The 20,186-nt window shown below is 49.1% G+C and overlaps 1 protein-coding gene across 1 annotated transcript in view; it reads right to left on the bottom strand.

Moving 5' to 3' along the window:
* CERK (ceramide kinase) overlaps nucleotides 1-20,186 on the bottom strand; it is a 39,305-nt gene that overhangs the window by 14,829 nt on the left and 4,290 nt on the right. Inside the window, exons 2-4 of the mRNA XM_084750847.1 lie at nucleotides 6,428-6,541; nucleotides 5,598-5,720; nucleotides 470-595 (exon numbers count right to left, since the gene is read on the bottom strand). Coding sequence (XP_084606973.1) covers nucleotides 470-595; nucleotides 5,598-5,720; nucleotides 6,428-6,541 — 363 coding nt within the window. The remainder of the gene's footprint in view (nucleotides 1-469; nucleotides 596-5,597; nucleotides 5,721-6,427; nucleotides 6,542-20,186) is intronic.

Below are 20,186 nucleotides of genomic sequence, written 5' to 3'. Positions count from 1 at the left end.
CTGCTCCTATCTTTTCCTGCAAGGACTTCCTGCCTGAGAACTCTGTTCTTTCTGATCTCCTCAGTGTTCCCATGAGTACTTTATAGGGCAAAGTATATTGGTTACATTATTTCTTTTGCATTCTTCCAACTGAGTAGATTAAACCTTTGCTTAAGTTTGAAATGACCATCAAGGACAGTGGTTCTCAACCTGTGGGTTGCAATTCTCATGGGTGTCTAATATCAGATGTCCTGCACATCAGATATTATGATTCATAACAGTAGCAAAATTGCAGTTATGAAGTAACAGCAAAAATATTTTTATGGTTGGGGTGGGGGGTGTCACCACAGCATGAGGAACTGTAGTAAAGGGTCGCAGCCCTAGGAAGGTTGAGAGCCACTGTTCTAACATAAAGCCTCCTCCGGTGGTGGCACATGAGTCCCTCTCAAGTTGGGCCCTGTACACTTGCCCCCGTGCCCAATACACTTACTGATGATTTCAGTGGTGATGGAAGCCAAGGTGAAGAGAGGAGCCACTTTTTTTTCATAGATGCGCTTTCCTTGGCCTTTCCCTCCGAAAGGGTTGATAAATACCAGCAAGTGCTTTGGTCTTGACGCTGCAAAACAGCCACCACACCCGGTCAGTCACAGTGGGTAAAATAAGTTCAAACTCAACTAGTGAGCTGCCTGGAAAGAGCAGACGAGTTGTGACAAGGAATTCTTGGTCATCAAAGGAGACATGAGGGTTGGGTTTTGCACAATTGTGGGGCACCGGGAAGGTTGCTGTCCTAGCCAAGTCTGGTGAGGTGTGAGCACGGATAGCTGTAGCTCCTTCTGCCCATGGGAAGGGTAAGGCTTTTGAGAAAAGAACGAGACAGGAATTCAGCAAGGAGCACAAGGAGAGGAAGACAGACACAGAGACAGAATGAGTCAACTGAATGGACAACGGCGAGAGAGGCTCCCACAGCACCTAGGCCTGGCTTCCGCTGTTTTTCCCTGAGTCCCCGCCAGGGCCTGGGTTTCCTGGCACATCCCCATTTTCCTATGAAACTTCTTCCAGTACATCTATTTTGGTCCATTTAAGTACATAGCCACTTGGGTCCACTAAATCACAGTAACAAGAAGGAAAATGCCTAAGGGAACCCAAGATGAATATCTACACCCAAACTTGGACATGGTGTTCCTTTCTGTGCTATTTACATTAGCCAGAGAGGGGATGCCCCATACCAATGGGGGTGGGTAAGTGGCTAGCAGCTAACTATGGAGCACAGATCCATGGAGAAAGGGAGTGACTTATCTCTAGCAATGGGGCACGTAGCCAGAGGCTGGGTATGTGGCTAGCTGTGGGGTACATACCTAGAAGGTAGGTGAGTGTCTAATTGTGGGGTGCGTATTCAGAAAGTGTGTTAGTTTCTAACTGCTAACTGTAGGGTGTATACCCATAGGTAGGGCACCACCAAGTGGATAGATGTCAAAAATAACCGTGGATGCACACCATGGATGTATCCTGTATTCATCCAGGATTCATACAAAATAGCTCACTCACGCGACTCCATTTACACTAGGCTCCAGTCAAAAAGCCAATCAGGAGGATGCTCTTCTAACTAGAGAAAACTGAAATATAGTGTGTTAGGAATGAAGCATTAAACACAGGGCTTGTGGAGCATGAAGCAGGCCTTACAAAGAGAGATAAAAAGATTGAGCGAGGTAGGGAGGGGAAAAGGAAAGAAAAGAGAAAAGGGAGGGAAGAAAGAAAGAGGCAGGTAGGCAGGTGGGCCTTGGGGGGAATTTCAAAATTTGCCAGGCATGGTGGTACACATGTATAATCTCAATACTTAGGAGCTAGAGGAAGGAAGAGCAGGAGCTCAGGGCCAGCTTTGGCTACATAAATAAGTAAAAGCAAACAAGTACACAATAAAGAGACTGGGACTGTGTTCTCTTTATATTTTGCATTTTTAGTTGTATCAGAAAACCCAGGTACAGGGCCAAGGAGATGACTCAGCAGGGTGCTCGCTGAGCACACACAAGGACCCAAGTTCTGGTCCTTTGTACCCACAGAAAATCCAGATAAATGCTGGGCAAAAGTGGCGCACGCCTTTAATGCCAGCAACTGGGGAGGCAGAGGCAGGCAGATCTCCGTGAGTTCCAGGCTCAGTCAGGGCTGAGCAGAGAGACACTGTCTCAAAACCAAAACCAAACCAAACCAACCAAACCACCAAACAAAAAATACAAAAAGAAAAACCCCAAAACCAAGTCAGGCATCGTGGCACACACTTTAAACTCAGAACTGGGGAGGCAGAGGCAGGCAGATCACTGTGAGTTTGAGGCCAGCCTAAACCTGGTGTAAAAAGCAAGTGCCAGGACGACACAGAGAAACGCTGTCTCAAAAAAACCAAAAATACAGCCAGGCGGTGGTGGTACATGCCTTTAATCCCAGCACTCGGGAGGCAGAGGCAGGTGAATCGCTGTGAGTTTGAGGCCAACCTGGTCTACAAAGCGAGCCTAGGACAGCTAAGGCTACACAGGGAAACCTTGTCTTGAAAAACCAAAACAAAAAACAAAAACAAACAAACAAACAAACAAACACACACACACACATACCCCCAAAACAAAACAAACCCCAAAATCCAAAACAAAACAAACCCCAAAACCCAAAACAGCAAAAAAGACAGGTTAAGTCCCAGAGTTGTTAAGACAGAGACAGGAGACAGGAGCATCTCTGGGGCTGGCTGGCTGGCCATTCTGGCCAAATTACTGAGCTCCAGGTTCAGTGAGGGACCCAGTCTCAAAAAATAAGGTGGAGAGGAAGAGAGGAAGACCCCTGATCTGAAGTCAGCATCTGGCCTACACACACACACACACACACACACACACACACACACACACACACACACACACACACACGCGTGCCTTCCTACTAAAAATTCCCAGGCCTAAAGAGTCTCCCCACTGAATTCCCTTAAACTACTTAAGAAAACCAGTCTTATCCAGGAGTGGTGGCACAGGCCTTTAATTCTAAGACTCAGGGAGGCAGAGGAAGGCAGATCTCTGTGAGACCAGTCTGGTCTATGTAGTGAGTTCTAGGACAGCCAGAGATACACAGGGAAGCCCTGTCTTAAAACAACAACAAGGGGCTGGAGAGATGGCTCAGAGGTTAAGAGCACTGCCTGCTCTTCCAGAGTCCTGAGTTCAATTCCCAGCAACCATGTGGTGGCTCACAACCATCTATAATATGACCAGATGCCCTCTGCTGGCCTGCAGGTGTACCTGCAGGCAGACCCTTGTATACCTACTAATAAATAAATCTTAAAAAAAAAAAGAAAAAGAAAAAAGAAAGAAAGAAAAGAAAAGAAAAAAGAAGAAGAAAGAAAACAGAAAAAACAGTCTTCCTGTGTGACCTTTTCCAAAGGACAGGAAAAGAAACATTACTGATTGATTCATACAACGTCACTGTGACCTCCGAGGCAAAACCGGACAGGGATGTCCCAGAAAGGAAGTCACAAGCCTATTTCACCCTGAACCTAGAGCAGAAACTCCTAAGTGAGGTTTCAGGAAGTCAGACACAGTGATACAGAAAGGGAGCGAAGGTCATGGGCGAGCTGGCTGCTCTAGCAAGCACAGCCTTAACAACAACAAGATCCAAGTGGGGACAGTCCTTATATCCAACACCTGTGACCAACAAAAACCAAACCAACCTATGAGAATTCCATTAATGTAATGAAGCTAACAGACTTCTTGCATTCCTTGTGGTGCACCCCAAAGTCAGGACGGAGACCCTAGTGTTGCGGTCATGATGCACTGGAGTCCCAGCCTGGGCAGCATTTGTGGGAAGGAACAAAAAGGAGGTGGAACCAATAAGCAGACCTGACAAGGAGAATCGTGGTCTTCTATTACATGTCTACACGCAAGCAAGCAAAGGAAATGTGGGCCACATACAGTGCTTCATTCCAATAGTCCCCACACTTAGGAGGCTGAGGCAGGAGGATCATGAGTTTGAAACCATCTTGAACTACATAGTGAGGACTCTCACCAGAGAATACACAACCGGCCTGTGACAAGGTATCAACGCATGCCTCAAGCATCAGAGACATGTAGGTTATGTCTACATAATATAAAGCAACTGACCCCTGCCACGTAGGCTAAACTTCAAAGGATAGGATCGGGAGCCAAAGGGAGGGGCTCCATGGCGGGTGTGTGAAGAGGGGCCCTCGGAGATTATCTGGCAGTGTCCACAGTCCAGTCGGTCCTCAGCATGCCCTAGAGAAATGCCACAGGCACACAGTGGCACATGCAGGGACGGTGGGGCCCAGAGCAAGCCACGCAGATGGGTCTCAGCAGGGAGTGGCTGTGACGTCAGGCTACAGGTGCTGGGCAGCCACAAGAATGAACAACCACAGCCACACAGCCCCTCCCCCTCCCCTTTCTGGCATATGGGCTCTGAAGCTACTGAGCTGGGTGGAGAGTGACCGCCTCTCTAATGCAGCCCAGTCCAGCCCAGTACTTGAAAATCCCCTTGCCTCCCTCCCAAGAGCTGAGATTGCAAGGCTGGTGCCACCATGCTGGTCTCCTATAATTCACTTTTAATGTCTTTGTTTTGTTTGTATTCCTTTGCTTAGTGTGTCTGTGTGCCTGTGATTGCGCATGTGCGCATGCGCTCACACACTTAGGTGCACATGGGGAACGTGTGGCACTCAGAGCACATCTTGAAGGATTGATTCTCTCCTTCCACCACATCGGTCCTGGGGGTTGAACTCAGATCCTCTGTGTTGGTGGCAATTGCCTTTCTTTACCCACTGAGCCATCTCAACCACCCTACAGTTTACTTTTAAAAAGTAATATACCAGCCTGGCAGTGGTGGCACACACCTTTGATCCCAGGACTCAGGAGGCAGAGGCAGGTGAGTGCAAGGACAGCCTGGTGTACAGTGTGAGCTCCAGGACTCTGTTTCAACTCCCCCCAAAAAAACCCAAAACAAAACAAAAACCCGGAAACTAAACCAAACCAAACCAAACAACCAAAACAAAAAACAAAAAACCAACCAACCAAACAAACAAACAAAAACCCAAAACAAAAACAATGTAACCCTCCAAAGGGTCAAAGAATAAAATTAAAAAGAATAAAAAAGCTAACCTGTACCATGTTTCACCTGTAGTTGAAGCCTATAGAACAGTTGTCACCTTTATACATAAAATTAAAGCGTGACTCATGTTACTGGTGCCAAAAGAACAGGCGGCCATGTTCAAGGGGACAGAGAAACAGTCCCTCAGCACACATTAAACCAGGCAGTGGGCTTTGCTGCATTTCAGAGGCCACACTCCCAGGAGGTTGTTCCCCAACATCCTGTCCAATCCTCATTTGCATCTGGAACATTCACCCCTCTTATAGAAAGAAACTGAGGCTCTGGGGCCCCGGTCTCACTGCTCTGCTCAGAAGTTGGCGCTGGGCCAGTACCGCAGCTGCGGAGTGTACACACCGCTACTATTCCACTGTGACCCTCTAAGTAGGAAACACAAAACAAATCAAAGGGATCCATCACGTCCACCTGGGTCAGGTCACTGAGTCTCGCGTGCCACCACAGCTGTGCTGCCTGGCAACAAATCCGAAAGCTCGCCCACGTACTCAGGCTCTCCAGCAGCTCACGAAGGGTCTGCAGCCACAGGTGACACAGTTGCTCGTCGGCACTCCAGAAAGTCACCTGTGCCCACTTCCAGCGGTGATGTCTTGCTCGCTTCACACAGTGCACTGCACAGAAACCAACACGGGTTAGCGGGGTATGCAGCTAAGGAAATGAGACCTCAGGGGCCGTGCTAGCTGGACCCTCATTGGCTCCTCCTGTCTCCAACTCTCATCACACTGCAGGAGGGCTGGGATGGCCGAACAACCATCTTAGGGAGTTCAGCTGTGCTCCATTGCGAAAGATCACCCCCAAGCGGCTGGAAGACGGATAACCCCCTTTGTAGAAGCTCAGATGAGGGAAAGGAAGTCCTGCGGTGCTCTAGTCTACCACCTGGCAGCTTTGCACGTGGCCAGGGGGCAGGGCTAAAATTATAGGCGGGGACGGCGGGTGGAGGGCGGGGAGGGACGGCTAAAGCTCGGGCTCAGTTCATTGGATAAAGGACTAGGAAGCCCTCTTCTGTACTGGGTGAGGCTTTCCAGGCACAGCCTACTAGGGGAGGGGCACCCACACCTCAACTAGGCTCTTTAAGGAAGCCCAGTAAAAGCACCGGTTCCCTCAGAGTGAACTTCCGTGCTCCCTTGCCTGGGTTTGTCCTTGAGACGATGGGAGAATTTTAGCAATAAGTTGCGAGCACTTTACACTCTGAGACATTTCCCCAGCCCCAAAAGTACATGTTGAATAATTTCTATCAGAAAGAGACCATAAAGATGAGCCAATCACTGACTTGGTAAGTACCCTTCTGTCTACATGGAGCTAAAGGAGGCTCCCTCACCTGTGAATGCGAACGGATTTTCCATTTTCTGCCACCGGCCGCTGGAGGACTGTTTCTCATGGACGTCTGTTTCCTCGACAGCGATGATCTCGGACACTGGCACGGAGAAGGCATCTGCAACAACACAACGCTTAGGTTCGACCCCCACCCCCAACTCCGCCACACAGTGCTCCTCTCATTAGACACCCCAAACAGAAAGGAAGGCTGGGACCAGCGAGATAGGTTGGCAGGTAAAAATACCGGGGGCCAAGCTTGACGACCTGAGTGGGATCCCTGGAATCTGCAGGGTGGAAAGGGAAAAACAGCTTCTACAAGTTGTGCTCTGCCTTCCAGGAGCACGCCATGGTACGCGCCCCCTCCCAATAAGTAAAATGTAATTCTTTCTTTAAAAAAACAAAAAAACAAAAAACAAAAAATCAGAAAGGAAGGCAGGTTAGAGATCATGCCACTCAGAGTTAAGGACCCAGAAGCGGTTGGTGTCATCAAAGGATAAACTTAGGCTGTGGCTCTCCACAGGGTCTGCTCAGCCACTTAAGCCACAAGCACTGATTTCTCTGAGTCAGCAGCTACATGCGACATAGTGCTCTGGACACCTTCTCTGTTCTAAGGCTGAAAGTGGCTCAGAAGTCCAAGTGGCATGGGAGGCACATAATACAGAATGCCAGGGCCACCAAGTGTCTGTGGAGAAGGGTTCTGGAGAGTCTGGGTTCTGACTGGATGCAGGAAATATGGGAGAAAATGGATGGGCCCGGAGCAGCTGTTCTCAACTTCTGAGTTGCCACCCCTTGAGTCACATATCAGATCAGCTGCGTATCATTACATTTACATTAATGTAATATTTACATTAATGTAATATTTACATTACAACTCATAACAGTAGAGAAATTACAGTTATGGAACAGCAACAAAAATAATTTTATGGTTAGAGGGGTCGCCACAACATGAACTGTATTACGGGGTCGAGGCATGAGGAAGGTTGAGAACCACTGGCCTAGAAGATGGTGGCTCTAGGTAATCCCGGTTTGATTCTGTTGTTCTGAGATAAGTAAGGTCTTACTATGTAGCCCAGGTTAGCCATGGACTCTCTCAATCCTCCTGCTTTGGTTTACCGACTGCTGGGCTTGCGAGTGTACCCCATCATGCCTGGTGCCAAATAGTTTCTTTAACCCAGTAGCCCAGAGAGAGGCAGAATTAGCCCATACTTGCTTGAAGCATGCCACGATTACTTGGCTTGGATCAAAAGGAAGTTCTAGGTTGGGCACACAGCTGTGGGAAATAACAGGTCTGACCGGAGCCGTGGGCTGAGGCAACGTGGCCAAGAGGGCGGGCAAGATTGTACAGTAAAGCCCTCTTTGAGCACAGGCCAGACTCCGAAGGCTTCTTTATGAATCACGGTGTGTTTTTGTACAGATGAACGTTGCTGTCTGCTAGCTTCCTAGGCTGGCTCCGAACCCCGCAGTCCAGCTAAAAGTCTGCATCCCTGCCAATGGCTAACCTAGCAAACCATGCTGTGTGGTGTCTGCTTTTTGTGTTGGTTTTTCAAGTTATTGCCTTGGAATTTGGGTCATCAGAACCTGGGGAGCTGCAATCTGAGCCATGGAAGGATTGTAGTCAGGTCCCCAGAAGCCCCAGAGGCGCTCTCTCTCTCTCTCTCTCTCTCTCTCTCTCTCTCTCTCTCTCTCTCTCTCTCTCACACACACACACACACACACACACACACTGGGGAGGAGCTGAGCTGAGCAGAATCAAGTTCAATGCTGTGTAGAGCCTTCTGTGCTCACCTGGGTCTGGGGCCTCCTAGTTTTTCACCATTGTGTCTCCAAAGTTCAGTTCTTAGCTGCTTTTGATTCTCCTCCTCCCTCATACACACACACACACACACACACACACACACACACACACACACACACACACGAAGCTTCTCATCTCACACGCACAGCTGAGTGCTGCACAGGACAGACATCTGGCCGCCTACACAGCAAGTAGCTTTGCCACCAGCAGCTGGTTCTCTGACATGGCCCCTTGCTTCTTCCTTAGCTTACCCACCTTCCCCATTTCTGGGGGTGTAGACTCAGCTCTCATGGAGCTCCCTCCAAATCCTGCACCACTTGTGATGCTGGGTCCACCTGACCTCTGAACTTCCTGCAACACCAGGAGATGACGGAGGCACATCTCTGTGTTGTTATGGACCACCTGCCAGGCTCACAACAGGTGCCCAATCATGAGGGGCAGAACAGTCAGGAGGCAGCGACCCTTTGATAAAGTCTAGAGTCTAGGACTCCTGAGACCTCTACTTCACAACCGTGACTGTCCATAAGAAACAGGCGACAAAAGTCACAACTGGTAAGCATAATAGTGGAGTAAGACAAGCTTCCAATATTCAGAGGAGTGAGAGGGAGGCAACGGTTGCGTGTTGCATCACAAAATAACTAAGATGCACCAGTGATCACTGGACAACTCATTTCTTTTTATTTTATTTTATTTTTACAACTCATTTCAAAGAGTGCCCATCAATCACGCCCCTTCTACATCCAGAGGGAGACTCAGAGAGGCAAAAAAAGAAAAGAGCAATGTCCTATTGTGTCACATGTTCTGCTGGCCAGACCCCAAAGGCCGTACTGCACCAGGGACACCACCAAACCACACAGGCCACATACATTCCACAGCTGCTGCGGCACACAAGCCATGCCGTACGTAGCTCATGTGATACTGGCGGGAACAAAGCTCTAGAAACAGCATCCCAGATAACCCGTGAGCATAACCCAGGGGTAGACCAGGAGGCGGAAAATAAAGAACTAGAGTAAGTCACATGAGCTGTCAGGCAGGACTCAGGCCCAGCAGGGAGGGACTGGGGAGGTCTCGTGGTCAGGCTCGTGGATCAGGAGGTTCTGAGAGAGCTATGATAAAAAGAGGACAGGCCAAGGAGCAGTGAGGGACAAGGAGCCAGGGATGCAGGGAGAGAAAGGTGGGAACATCACGTGGGGCCTAAGGAAATAGCATCATTCTGCTAGGGATTGGGCAGAGCTAAAGGAAAGGAGCGAGGCTCTGTCAAACACAAAAGGACAGCTCGATAACACGTGACTTCCTATCAGAAAACTGCATATCGCTGGGGACGTGCTCCCTACTAGCCTATATCCCTCTACAGCAGACAAGGGAACCTCTGCACCAAATTTCATGTCACAGGGAGCTGACACTGTCAGCCACAAAGGTCAATGAGGACAACTGAGTGAAGAGGGAGCACAGAGGCACTGGGGGAGGAGCCAGCAGCTGGTCTTCTTGGGGCAGAGTGCCCCTCCAACATGTGCTCCGTTATGCAGTCTAGACTGTATGGACAGATGTTCACACACCACAATGCCCCATGTGGACGCTTGATGACATCACACTGCAACTGAGGACAGGTGGGGAATATTGGCAAGTAACTAGCTGAGGGGCGGGAATTCTGGGCCCTTTATGTTCCAACAGAATGCTAATATTTCTCTGGTATGTGTCCTCATATGCTGTCAGCAAGGTTGGAAGGTCCATAGAGACCAGACATTAGAAGTGTAGTTTTCCTAGACCAGGCTGGCCCCTGGCCTGTGAGATAGTGACACTGGCAACAGGTGGCCCCACAGAGTTTTGTTTTTTTTTTTTTGCTATGGAGGTAAAGAAATGAGAAAGCCAGGACTAGACATAGCTCATCTGGTCTAAGAATGGTGTCCTGTCTTGCCATGTTTTTTGTTTTGTTTTTTTTTTTTTTTTTTTTGCTATGGAGGTAAAGAAATGAGAAAGCCAGGACTAGACATAGCTCATCTGGTCCAAGAATGGTGTCCTGTCTTGCCATGCCCCGTGCTGTGGCAGCAGCTGGGATATGCCCACAGTTGCTAACACTATCTCTCTCTCACACACACACCCACTGTCTACTCAGAGTTTGCTAGGCAGCTTCTGTGCTGTGCGGTGGGTGTTACTCCAAGGTTTTTGTGGGTCCCACCCATTCCTGATCGCAGAAAAGCGGTGGCTGATAGTCAGTAGACAGGTCCCCTTCCCTTTATAAAACAATGTCTGACTATGACATGGAGCCAAATGTCCAGGATCATAAAGAAGGTTATTAACCTTTTCAGGACCCTACAGTCAAATTAAGTAAGGGCCAGCCTTAGAGCAGGAGGAATGAGTGGCCAAGACATAGATTGGATGACAGATGCTGTGGTCCACAACCCAAACCCTCATTAACAAGTCCCCTTCCTGCCAGGTGGTGGTGGCACACACCTTTAATCCCAGCACTCGGAAGGCAGAGGCAGGCAGATCGCTGTGAGTTTGAGGCCAGCCTGGTCTACAAAGTGAGTCCAGGATAGCCAAGGCTACACAGAGAAACCCTGTCTCCGGGAGAAGAAAAAGTCCCCTCCCAGGTACCACAGTGCCCACCTAGCCTGCTACTTACTGTACCAGTCACACACCTGACCCAGGGACACACATGCTGCTCTGGGTGCCCCCACCATTCTGATAAGAGGCCCTGTTTATGGTGCAGCAGTCCTGAGAACATAAAAATGGTGCCCTGATCTGTTCTGGTTACAGGGCCATTTCACCCTAACCTCAGTGCCAGCCAGATAAGGCAAGCACTCTTATGCATCCTTGCCTACTCCGTTGGCAACTCCGGATGTGTCCCCATCAGCCTGTGACACCAGGGCCTGGCCAATTCTGGGCACAGCTTTGGACTCCTTATGACCAGCAATGGTTTCCAAATCATTCTATGTACTTGGCCAGAGGGCCTCGTCAAAGCAGTGAGGTCCACCTCCTTGTAGATGACATGAGGACACAAGCACTTAAAAGTCACTATCTCCTCAAGGCCAGCCTGCCCTACAGAGTGAGTTCCAGGACAGGCAGGGCTACACAGAGAGACCCTTGTTTCAGGAAAAACAAAAAACAAACAACAATAGCAACAACAACAAAATCCATATTAAAAACAATACTCGATGTTTAAGTAGGACATTGTCATAAATTTAACACTGTTTCAGTTCGATAATCCTTCCCAAACGTGCACTGAAAATCTGTAAGTGAATTTGGCTTAAACCTCTGAACACTTCTGCTGACAACATACAAATTCTCCTGACCTTCTGCTCACTCCAGGGTGACTCATGTGAGTACGCAGCTCACCCTGCAACGAAAGGCCCTCACATTCCAGAAAAATCAGCTGCCCTTGGCAGATGAGGCTGGCCTGCTGGTTCCTGGCATCGGGTTGAGTTTGCCAGAACCTTCTCCACAGCCTGCTGCAGTATTTGCATGGTCACCGCATGGTCTCGTGGGTCATAGGGACTCCAGATTCTAGAACTATTAGTTCTGCTCTATTTGTATGACCACAGCTCGCTGACAGGAAATCAGTGTCTGCCAACACTTGGCTGTGATGTCCGATGTTCCTGGATGCCCACCCGTCTCCCACATGCCTCAAGGGAGGCACGGCTCCCCAGTGATACAGGGGCAGACACATGTAAGCCCACGCGTATCAGACAAGGGTCAAGATAATGGAAATATGCTACTCAGTCGGGCCTCCCACGGCCACCTGGGAAACCCAGGGGATAAATATCAGGACAACAAACTGGGCACAACCACACACACTTGTAATCCCAGCCTGTGCAATTGGAGGCAAGCAGATGAGAAGTTTATCACCAAGGCACAGCTGCTGCCTGTGGCTCTCCAAAACCTTGAGGTCTGGTGTGACAGGGTCAATGAGGGTTGAGGCAAGACAGCAGCACCCCCAGTGCCCACTAGCAACGTTCATATGTCACCCAAAGTCTGAGGCTATATTCCCCATGGAAAATAGGTATGAAGTGGCTCCAAGCACCGTGGCCTGTATGTACCCAGTTTGTACAGGAACCTGAGCAACAAGGGCGCCCAAAAGAGCTGGATGGGGAGCATGCCTCATTGCCTGACACATTTCCCTGGCAACAGGCCACGCCACAGCATTTGCCATGTGAACACTTGGCCGCTATTAAAACTCTGCACACAGGCCCCTGGGATTGCAGAAATGCCACATAGGCCATGATTCTCTGAGTAACAAGAGCGGCCAATCTGTCTGGTCCCTTCCTGCTGGGCTCTTTCATCCTGATGCAAACTGTGCCCATTGCATCAACAAGGACGCTGACAACAAAGCGATACAGACACGGGGAGTCACCAAATGGAAGCTGTGAGGTGGCTGTGTGCTCCACACCTGCTGCAGCATGCCTGAAGCCTTTGATTAAGTGCACAGATGGAAGCTCTCGGGGGAGAGCCAAATCTAGAGCCTAAAAGCTTTGTGTCTGAAGCTTAAAACTACAAGCTGTGCTCGGTTGACAGAATGTGGAGCAATGAAGAAAGGCAGAGCCCAGAAAATGGGTCAGTAGGAACAATCTATTCTGAAAATACAGACACCTTCGACTCCTGGGACAGACTAGATATGCCTTTCCTTGTTCTTCCGTTCTTGGATGTTAGATATGAAACCCACATGAAAAGCCTCGGAGGAGAAGAGGGACAAAGCAGCTACCTGGGGTTTGGGGCAGGAGAAGGATCCAACAGTTTCCTTTTGCACCACAGAGCTCTGATCTGGAATGGAAGAAACCACAGTCGGAAACACCAGTGTGCACAGACAAGAGTGTCAACACAAGCCAGCTCCCGCAGCCACAGGCCAAGGCAGGGGTGGCCTCTCAGAACAGAGCCTTGACCAAGAACCGCCACACCCGACTGAAAAGGCTAAGCCTGCTATTCCAACTGAGCCAGCTGTACTGAGGAATGCAGTGCAGACTTCAAGCTAGGACCTCGGTGATGATAACCATTCGTGAAAGAAAGCAGGGGTGGCCATACTAATAACACATAGACCTCCAGAGATGAGGGCTCCATGGTATAAAGACAAGATATGTCCTCAGGGAGGCAGAGGCAGGTGGATCACTGTGAGTTCAAGGCAAGCCTCGTCTACAAATCGAGTCCAGGACAGCCAAAGCTACACAGAGAAACCCTGTCTTGAAAAACAAACAAACAACAACAAAAGAGACAAGATGCAGCAAGCCTCTATTCATGCAGCAAAAACAGCTGCAGAATATGTAATGTGGAAAGGGGTAGAACTAGTGGGAGAAATAAATGAATTCCACTGTACGGAGCACCTCAACAACAGACAGAACACTGGTCTGGAAAAGCAGACAGCGTGCAGAATTCAACACTGCCATCAAGCTTCAAGGGCACTCCTTTAAAGGTGGCAGGGTACATTCTTTCTGGGAGCCCTCAAAACATACACCAAAACTGATACCGTCCAGGGGGGTCTTGATTGGGCTTGTTTTCTCTGTCACTTAAAGATTTAAAAGTTGGAAAAAATCTGAAGCGTAGTGTCCAGCAGCAGAGACATCTCAGGCACCATAGACAGAATCAGCAGTTGAAGAACTGTTTTAGGGGAGCGAGGAAACATATACATGCAGCAGACACATACACACAGAGAAACACCTTCTGCAAGCAGAAAAGCAGGAAAGTGGGAAGTCTTTTCTGGAGGACTGAGCTTTTAAAGCCACTGAAGGGTTTTCTTCCCCTATTTATGAGCTGGTCAGTTTGAGGAAAACAAGGCTGATTGATTAGCTTGGAGCTATCATGTAGCATGTCATAAACAGGTCCAATATGAACTTGTTGGAGCCAGTCTGTAAGCAGTGACCTTCTGGTGGGAAACAAAGGCTTACAAAGCACTTTGTTTTAAGCTGCCAGACTTTGGTCTCAAGTCATGAGGGCGAGGAAGAAGCTGGCCATCTTGGATACCGTCAACTTTATTACCTAGCCATGGCCCCTCTCCCTACCTGTTGGTCCAACAGGGAGTCTTGCTTAACTTCTGGTCTCTCTAACCAGGAGACCCCAAAATACACTTCCAACATCTACCTTCTTAGGAGCCCCTGGGCTAGACAGAGCTGTCCTCCAAGCAAAACAGGCACCACTGTGAGGTTGTCTGTGCCTACTGGCAAGGACCCATCCATGAAGGCCAGAGGACTGTTGGCATTTCCTCAGGGAAGGAGGGGTTGGGGAGGGTCACTGGAGCTCCCCTGGAGATTCCAGCCATCTGTACACAAGTTTGCCTTAATTGCAAGTGGTGGGGGTGAGATGGGGTGATTCTGGGGAGGGGCTAAAGTGTGTAAGGCTGGGGAAGGCAAGGGAAGGAGCCATGGCAGGTGCAAACCTTCCAGGGTGGCTACTTTCGGAGAGGGGGGGGGTCACCCAAACTTCTTCCTATATCTTCTCACCTATGCTTTTTTGTTTTTGTTTGTTTGTTTGTTGTTTTTCGAGACAGGGTTTCTCTGTGTAGCCATGCTTGTCCTGGATTTGTCATCTATGCTTTCTAAGTAAGCCTACTAAACTCATTGGTTCTCTGGGGTGACTTTTGGTATCGTGGGCTGTGGTTTATCATTAGGACCTTATGGAGAGAGGGGTGACATTGCTTAGTGCCCCCTCAGGATGAAAATTCTTGCAGCACGGAGGCACACCAGGGCAGACCCTTGCCTTGATTGTGAACTTCAGTTGATTCAGGTTTCTATGTACAGAACTGGCCCTGCAGGTGATGTGTGAATCCAAGCCACAGGGGGCCTGAGGCTTCACTGCGGAAGATGCAGTTTCTCAGAGTGGCCGAATCCACCCTGCCCCTATGGGTTTCCCCTTGCAGATGCCTGCCAAAACTGGGAGGGAACGCCAAGTCAGCATGTTCCCCAAAAAGAAGCATCAATTTTGCCAGCCTTCAGGTTTTTGTTGTTGTTGTTGTTGTTGTTTGTTTGTTTCGTTTGTTTAAAGTTAAGCTGTTTTTAGTCACCTGGATTCACTGCTTTGACAAGACAACACATTATTAGTCCCTCTTTGCTAAAAAATGACTAAGAGCAGGGAGGGACTGGCAGGCTACAAACACGGCCCCAATTCAGGCTGCTGGCTGCCTTTGTAAACACAGCTTTATTGGCACACAGCCATAACCCTTGGTTGACATAGTGTCTGTGGCAGCTTATACACTCAAAACACAGGGCTAAGTAACTGGATGGCCTATGGAGCCAAAGAAGCCTCTGTTAGTCCCTTTTAGACAATGCTTGCCTTAAGGGACACACTTTATTTTTATTTGAGACAGGGTCTAGCAGCTGGCCCAGGTGGCCTGGCACTTTTCAGGCCTTTTAGTCTCAGTGAGCTGGGATTATAGGCAGGGATCACCTCACCCACTAGCTGGCCTGTTTTAGATTGCCAAAAGTTAAGCATGAAACCCAGTCAGAATGACCACACCTTTATGACTATTTAAGGACTGCAGAGACCTGTCATCTCTCAAGAGCCACTGAAACAGCAGCAGAAGCCTGCAACCCAAAGGTCTCCCGGTCACTGGACTGATCTGGAAGGAGATTGTTTTTTATGTAGGTTGACATGATTGCCGTTTATTTCCCCCGCAGATACTCAGAGGAAATGTTTGCGCTGTCGGCTTTCTGTAAATTGATCATTTCTGTTGCTTCTGACCTCATAAAGGGAAGTCTGCATGCCCTGTTAGGTTGATATCTCAAAAGCAGCACTTTACACAAGCGCCCTTTCAAGGCAGGGCATTGCAGGGATTTTGCACATACTAGTCAGCCTCCTCACATGGGGGGCTGGCCCTGGCTTTCATCCCACATTCCTTCAGAGGGAAGAAAAGGTGGGTGGCCATCACCCAGCAAGAAATCACCGGAGACCCCCTCCTCCCTCTCCTGCTTCTCACTCGTGATGACCTCTGTAATCTCACCAGCGTGATGCTGCTGCAACTTCCGATCCTGGTGGGAGAGTGCTGGGGGTCCTGAGCCAGGAGCCAAAGCCCTCCTAACAGAGGGCCTGAAGTCTGCCCCCACTGCTGCCTGAGGATAGTGAGCTGTCCTTCACACCCTGTCCTGTAAGCATCCACTCAGGGGGTGGAGGGAGGGGGAGTCCTTGAAGAGTGAGGAGGCAGACGGAAGAGGACTCTGGCAAGGATAAGAGGGAGATAAGAGCACTGCAAGAGACATCACAAAAAGAAATGCCTGGCAGAGAAGAGCCCTGAAGGGCAGAGCACATTCTGAGTCCTGAATGTTGGGAGTGAGACTCAGACTGACATGGGAAAATATAAGGAAAACCACCTTGGTTAGAGACGTTCCAGGGACCCAGGGCATCACCAGTGGCTCAGCTGAGCTAGGGAGCAGATGTGGGGTCCGAGGCTAAGGTCAGGGTTGAATAATGGAAGAAGGTGCAGACGTGTGCCCTTGGAATGTGGGCAGCTGTGTTTGCACAGAGGGATGTCACACACCCACAGCTCTGACAAGCCAGCAGGGCTGAACTGGGTGAATTTTTCCCCTGAAGTTTCCCATCCACTACAGGAGTGTCCCAAAAGGGAGGATACAGTGAGCGTAAAGAATCCAGGGCCAAGGTCAGGGGCAGGAAGACAGTGAGCTTGCAGGCAGCAGCTGTCTGAAGCAGTCTGTGGCCAAAAGACTAGAACTGGGTTCAGGGAGAATAGAGGGGAGTGAAGCCAGGGGAAAGCCGACATGCAGGAGAGCCCACCTACGAGAGCGGCCAGCTCATGGTCCCCTGTGTCGTGTGACACGTTGGCTGTCTCCACTTTGACGGTGAGAACCAGCTCTGAAGTGAAAGCAGAGACAGCTCTTTCTCCCAGCTGGCAGCATGGAGGCCACACAATGCCCGGAGTCCCTGTAAAAGGTTAAGCCTGCAGGAGTGTCAGAGCTCTGGCAGCTTTCCTCAAGTTCCCAGACGGGTAGGCACAGTCACACCGTCCTAATATAACATGCTTGCTCCCTGTGATGAGAACTGGCTCCACATGCCAGGTGTTTCCACAACCACAGGGCTGTACCAGCAGTACCGGAGTTGATTCCATGGTCACGATCAATGGGGGTCCACTGAGAAATGGCCCAGCCATGTCCTTTAGGCCCTACAAGGGCTGAAAATGGGAGAAAAGGACCAATATGAGGGCCTCAAGCTAACATCTCAAGGACACATCTGGCCAGGTGGCAGCTGCCAAGGGGAAGCATCAGAACTAAGGGGTCCGCGTTAATGAGTTGCCAGAGAGAAAGGGGAGGGGCCGACAAGAACGCGGGCAGGTTGGGGAATGTCTCAGCAAACACAGACATCATATCTCCAAAAGTAAGGAGCGCCCTACAAACTTGATGTTTCATTTTCTTAGGATACACGATCAAAAATGGAATTCAGGGTGTGGAGTGGAGTTTGTTAGTAGAGCGGACACTTAGCATGCGTGAGGCCCTAGGATTCACCTTCAGCGTCAAGAGAGAGAGAGAGAGAGAGAGAGAGAGAGAGAGAGAGAGAGAGAGAGAGAGAGAGAGATGCTAAGTCAAAGAAAACTATTTTCATATTTTCAAGCTATTGAGATTGCTTTCCAAAATCAGCAGAGCAGTTCTGGCTCCAGTCCTTCACTGCATGCCCCACCCCCACCCCGTGGGTTCCTGAGACACCTGGAGCACCTCCACTGGGACACTCTCCAGTTCAACCTCCCAGTCCACAGGCTGTGGGCAGCATCACTGTGGCATCCACTCAGGTGCTTAGCCTCCACCGTCAACCATCTGTTTATCTTCTATTTATTTGTCATCTACCTACCTATCAACAATCTACCATTTACCTATTTATCAGCAATTAATCGATTATCCACCCGTCACCTTTTTATTGATATGTCTACCAATGGTCTACCATTTATCTATCTTTCGACCATCCACTTACGTATCAATAATTTATCTACCAGTCACCTAGCCATCTATAATCTATCCTTCCACTTACTGCCATCGCTCAGATGACATGTCTGCGTCTCTCAGTGTTTTGGAGACAAGGTCTTGCTGTGTAACCCAGGCTGGCTTTGAATTCATTTCCTCCTGCCTCCACCTCTCAAGTGCGTTTCCATGGCTGGCTCTCCTGTCCTACCAATTTTGTTTTGTTTTGAAATAGGGACTCACTCTACAGTTCAAGATGGCCCTGGTGGCGATCCGCTTACCTCCAAAGTCCTGGGATTAGACACATGTGCCACGAGACCTAGCTTTAGTTTTCACAGATGCGTAAACGTTTTTAACTTTGTAAGCTTTGCCACTGTATTTGTGTGTGTGTGTGTGTGTGTGTGTGTGTGTGTGTGTGTGTGTGTGTGTGCTCATGCACAGCATTTCTCTGCATAGCCCTGGCGGTCCTGGAACTCACTCTGTAGACCAGACTGGCCTTGAACTCAGAGATCCTCCTGCCTCGGCCTCCTGAATGTTGGGATTAAAGGTGTGTGCCACCACTGCCAGGCATCTTACTGATGTTTTACAATTTTCATGTAGTCATACAGTTTAGCCTTTCTTGTTTCCTCGTAGGCTAGGAAGGCCTTTCCCTCATCCACAGATTCTCAAGTTTCTTGTAGAAATTCGCTTTTATATAAACATCTATAACCCCCTGACTGTGACTTTAACAAACTTCCTCTCGCTAATCATTTACAAAGGTGTCGGAGAATCTAGTAGGATCCATGCCTATACTTCCACCATTTGGGAGGCTAAAGTGGGTGGATTGCTTCAATTGTGAGGCCAACCTGGGCTACATAGACCAGGCTGGCCTGTAGCGTAAGACTCAATCTCAAAACAGCAACAAGCAAAGGGTAGTAGGGGTTTTTCCACACACAAGAAACCACAACAAATCAAATGCAGATCTTGAAACAGTCCTTTTCTGTAATCTAGCTTGACCCAGCTTTCTCCTTTAAAGCTGCACCCAAGGGAAAGGAAAGCAGGTGTCCCCAAAGGATCCCAGAAGTCTTACACAGTCAAAGATGGGAACAAGTCCAAGAGTGCACCAAGGTATAAATTATGTGTGTGTACGGGTCCATGCCTGTATACACACACACACACACACACACACACACACACACACACACACACACACACACACACACACCCCCACAGCTACATGGTATTTAAAGCCAGTAAAGAGAGCTGGAGCTGTGGGTAGTTTGGCTGTGTGGCTGTGTTTCTGTGAGGCACCTGCAGAGAGAAACCCATCCCTTGGAGACAGCTGGGCAGAGAGCATTGCCCCAGCATTGCAGGGGGGAGGTTCTAGCCTGTGGCTCCTGTACCCTGCCTTGGCAGTGCTTACACAGGTGCAGAGTTATCAAGACACATTGAACTGTGCCCTTAAAATATGAGGATTTTATTGCAGCAGAATCAGATCTCAGTGAAGCTGCTCTTTAAAAAAACAAAACAAAACCAACAACGTTTTACAGCAACAAGCTATAATATGGAAAATAACCTATGGTTATTTCCCTAGCTTCCCCCACCCCCACCCCCACGCATATTTGCATACACAGAAACACCAAGCATTAAGTATGTATGATACTAAAGTAATTCTTTCTGCTTTCTAGACTTTTTTTAAATTTTAAAATTATGTCTCTGTGTGTGAGAGTGAGTGCAGGTGAGTACAGGCGTCCCCTGAAGCCAGAAGCATTGAACCCTCCTAGTGCTATAGCTACAGGTGGTTAGCAGCTGCCTCATGTGGGTGCTGGGAATCAAACTCAGGTCCTCTGCAAGAGCAGGGCACGCTCTTAACCACTGAACCACCTCTCCAGCCCCTACTTTCAGGATTTTATTAAACCAGCACTTTTTTCCCCCCAACAGGATGCTGGTGACCCATCCTAGGGCCTGGTGTGTTCGAGGTAAGCACCTCTACAGCTGAGCTATATACCCTTAGTATTTATTTTTGTAAGCTCTCTTGTTCTTGGCTCATGGTGGGGAGCGATGAGGATATGGGCAAAGACCTCAGTGGCTTGCATGTAAGCTCATCT

Source organism: Acomys minous (assembly GCF_964271855.1).
Source record: "Acomys minous genome assembly, chromosome: 12".
Lineage (NCBI taxonomy): Eukaryota > Metazoa > Chordata > Mammalia > Rodentia > Muridae > Acomys > Acomys minous.
The sequence above is the reverse complement of the archived record's forward strand: the minus strand, read 5'-3'. Positions and strand labels throughout refer to the sequence as shown.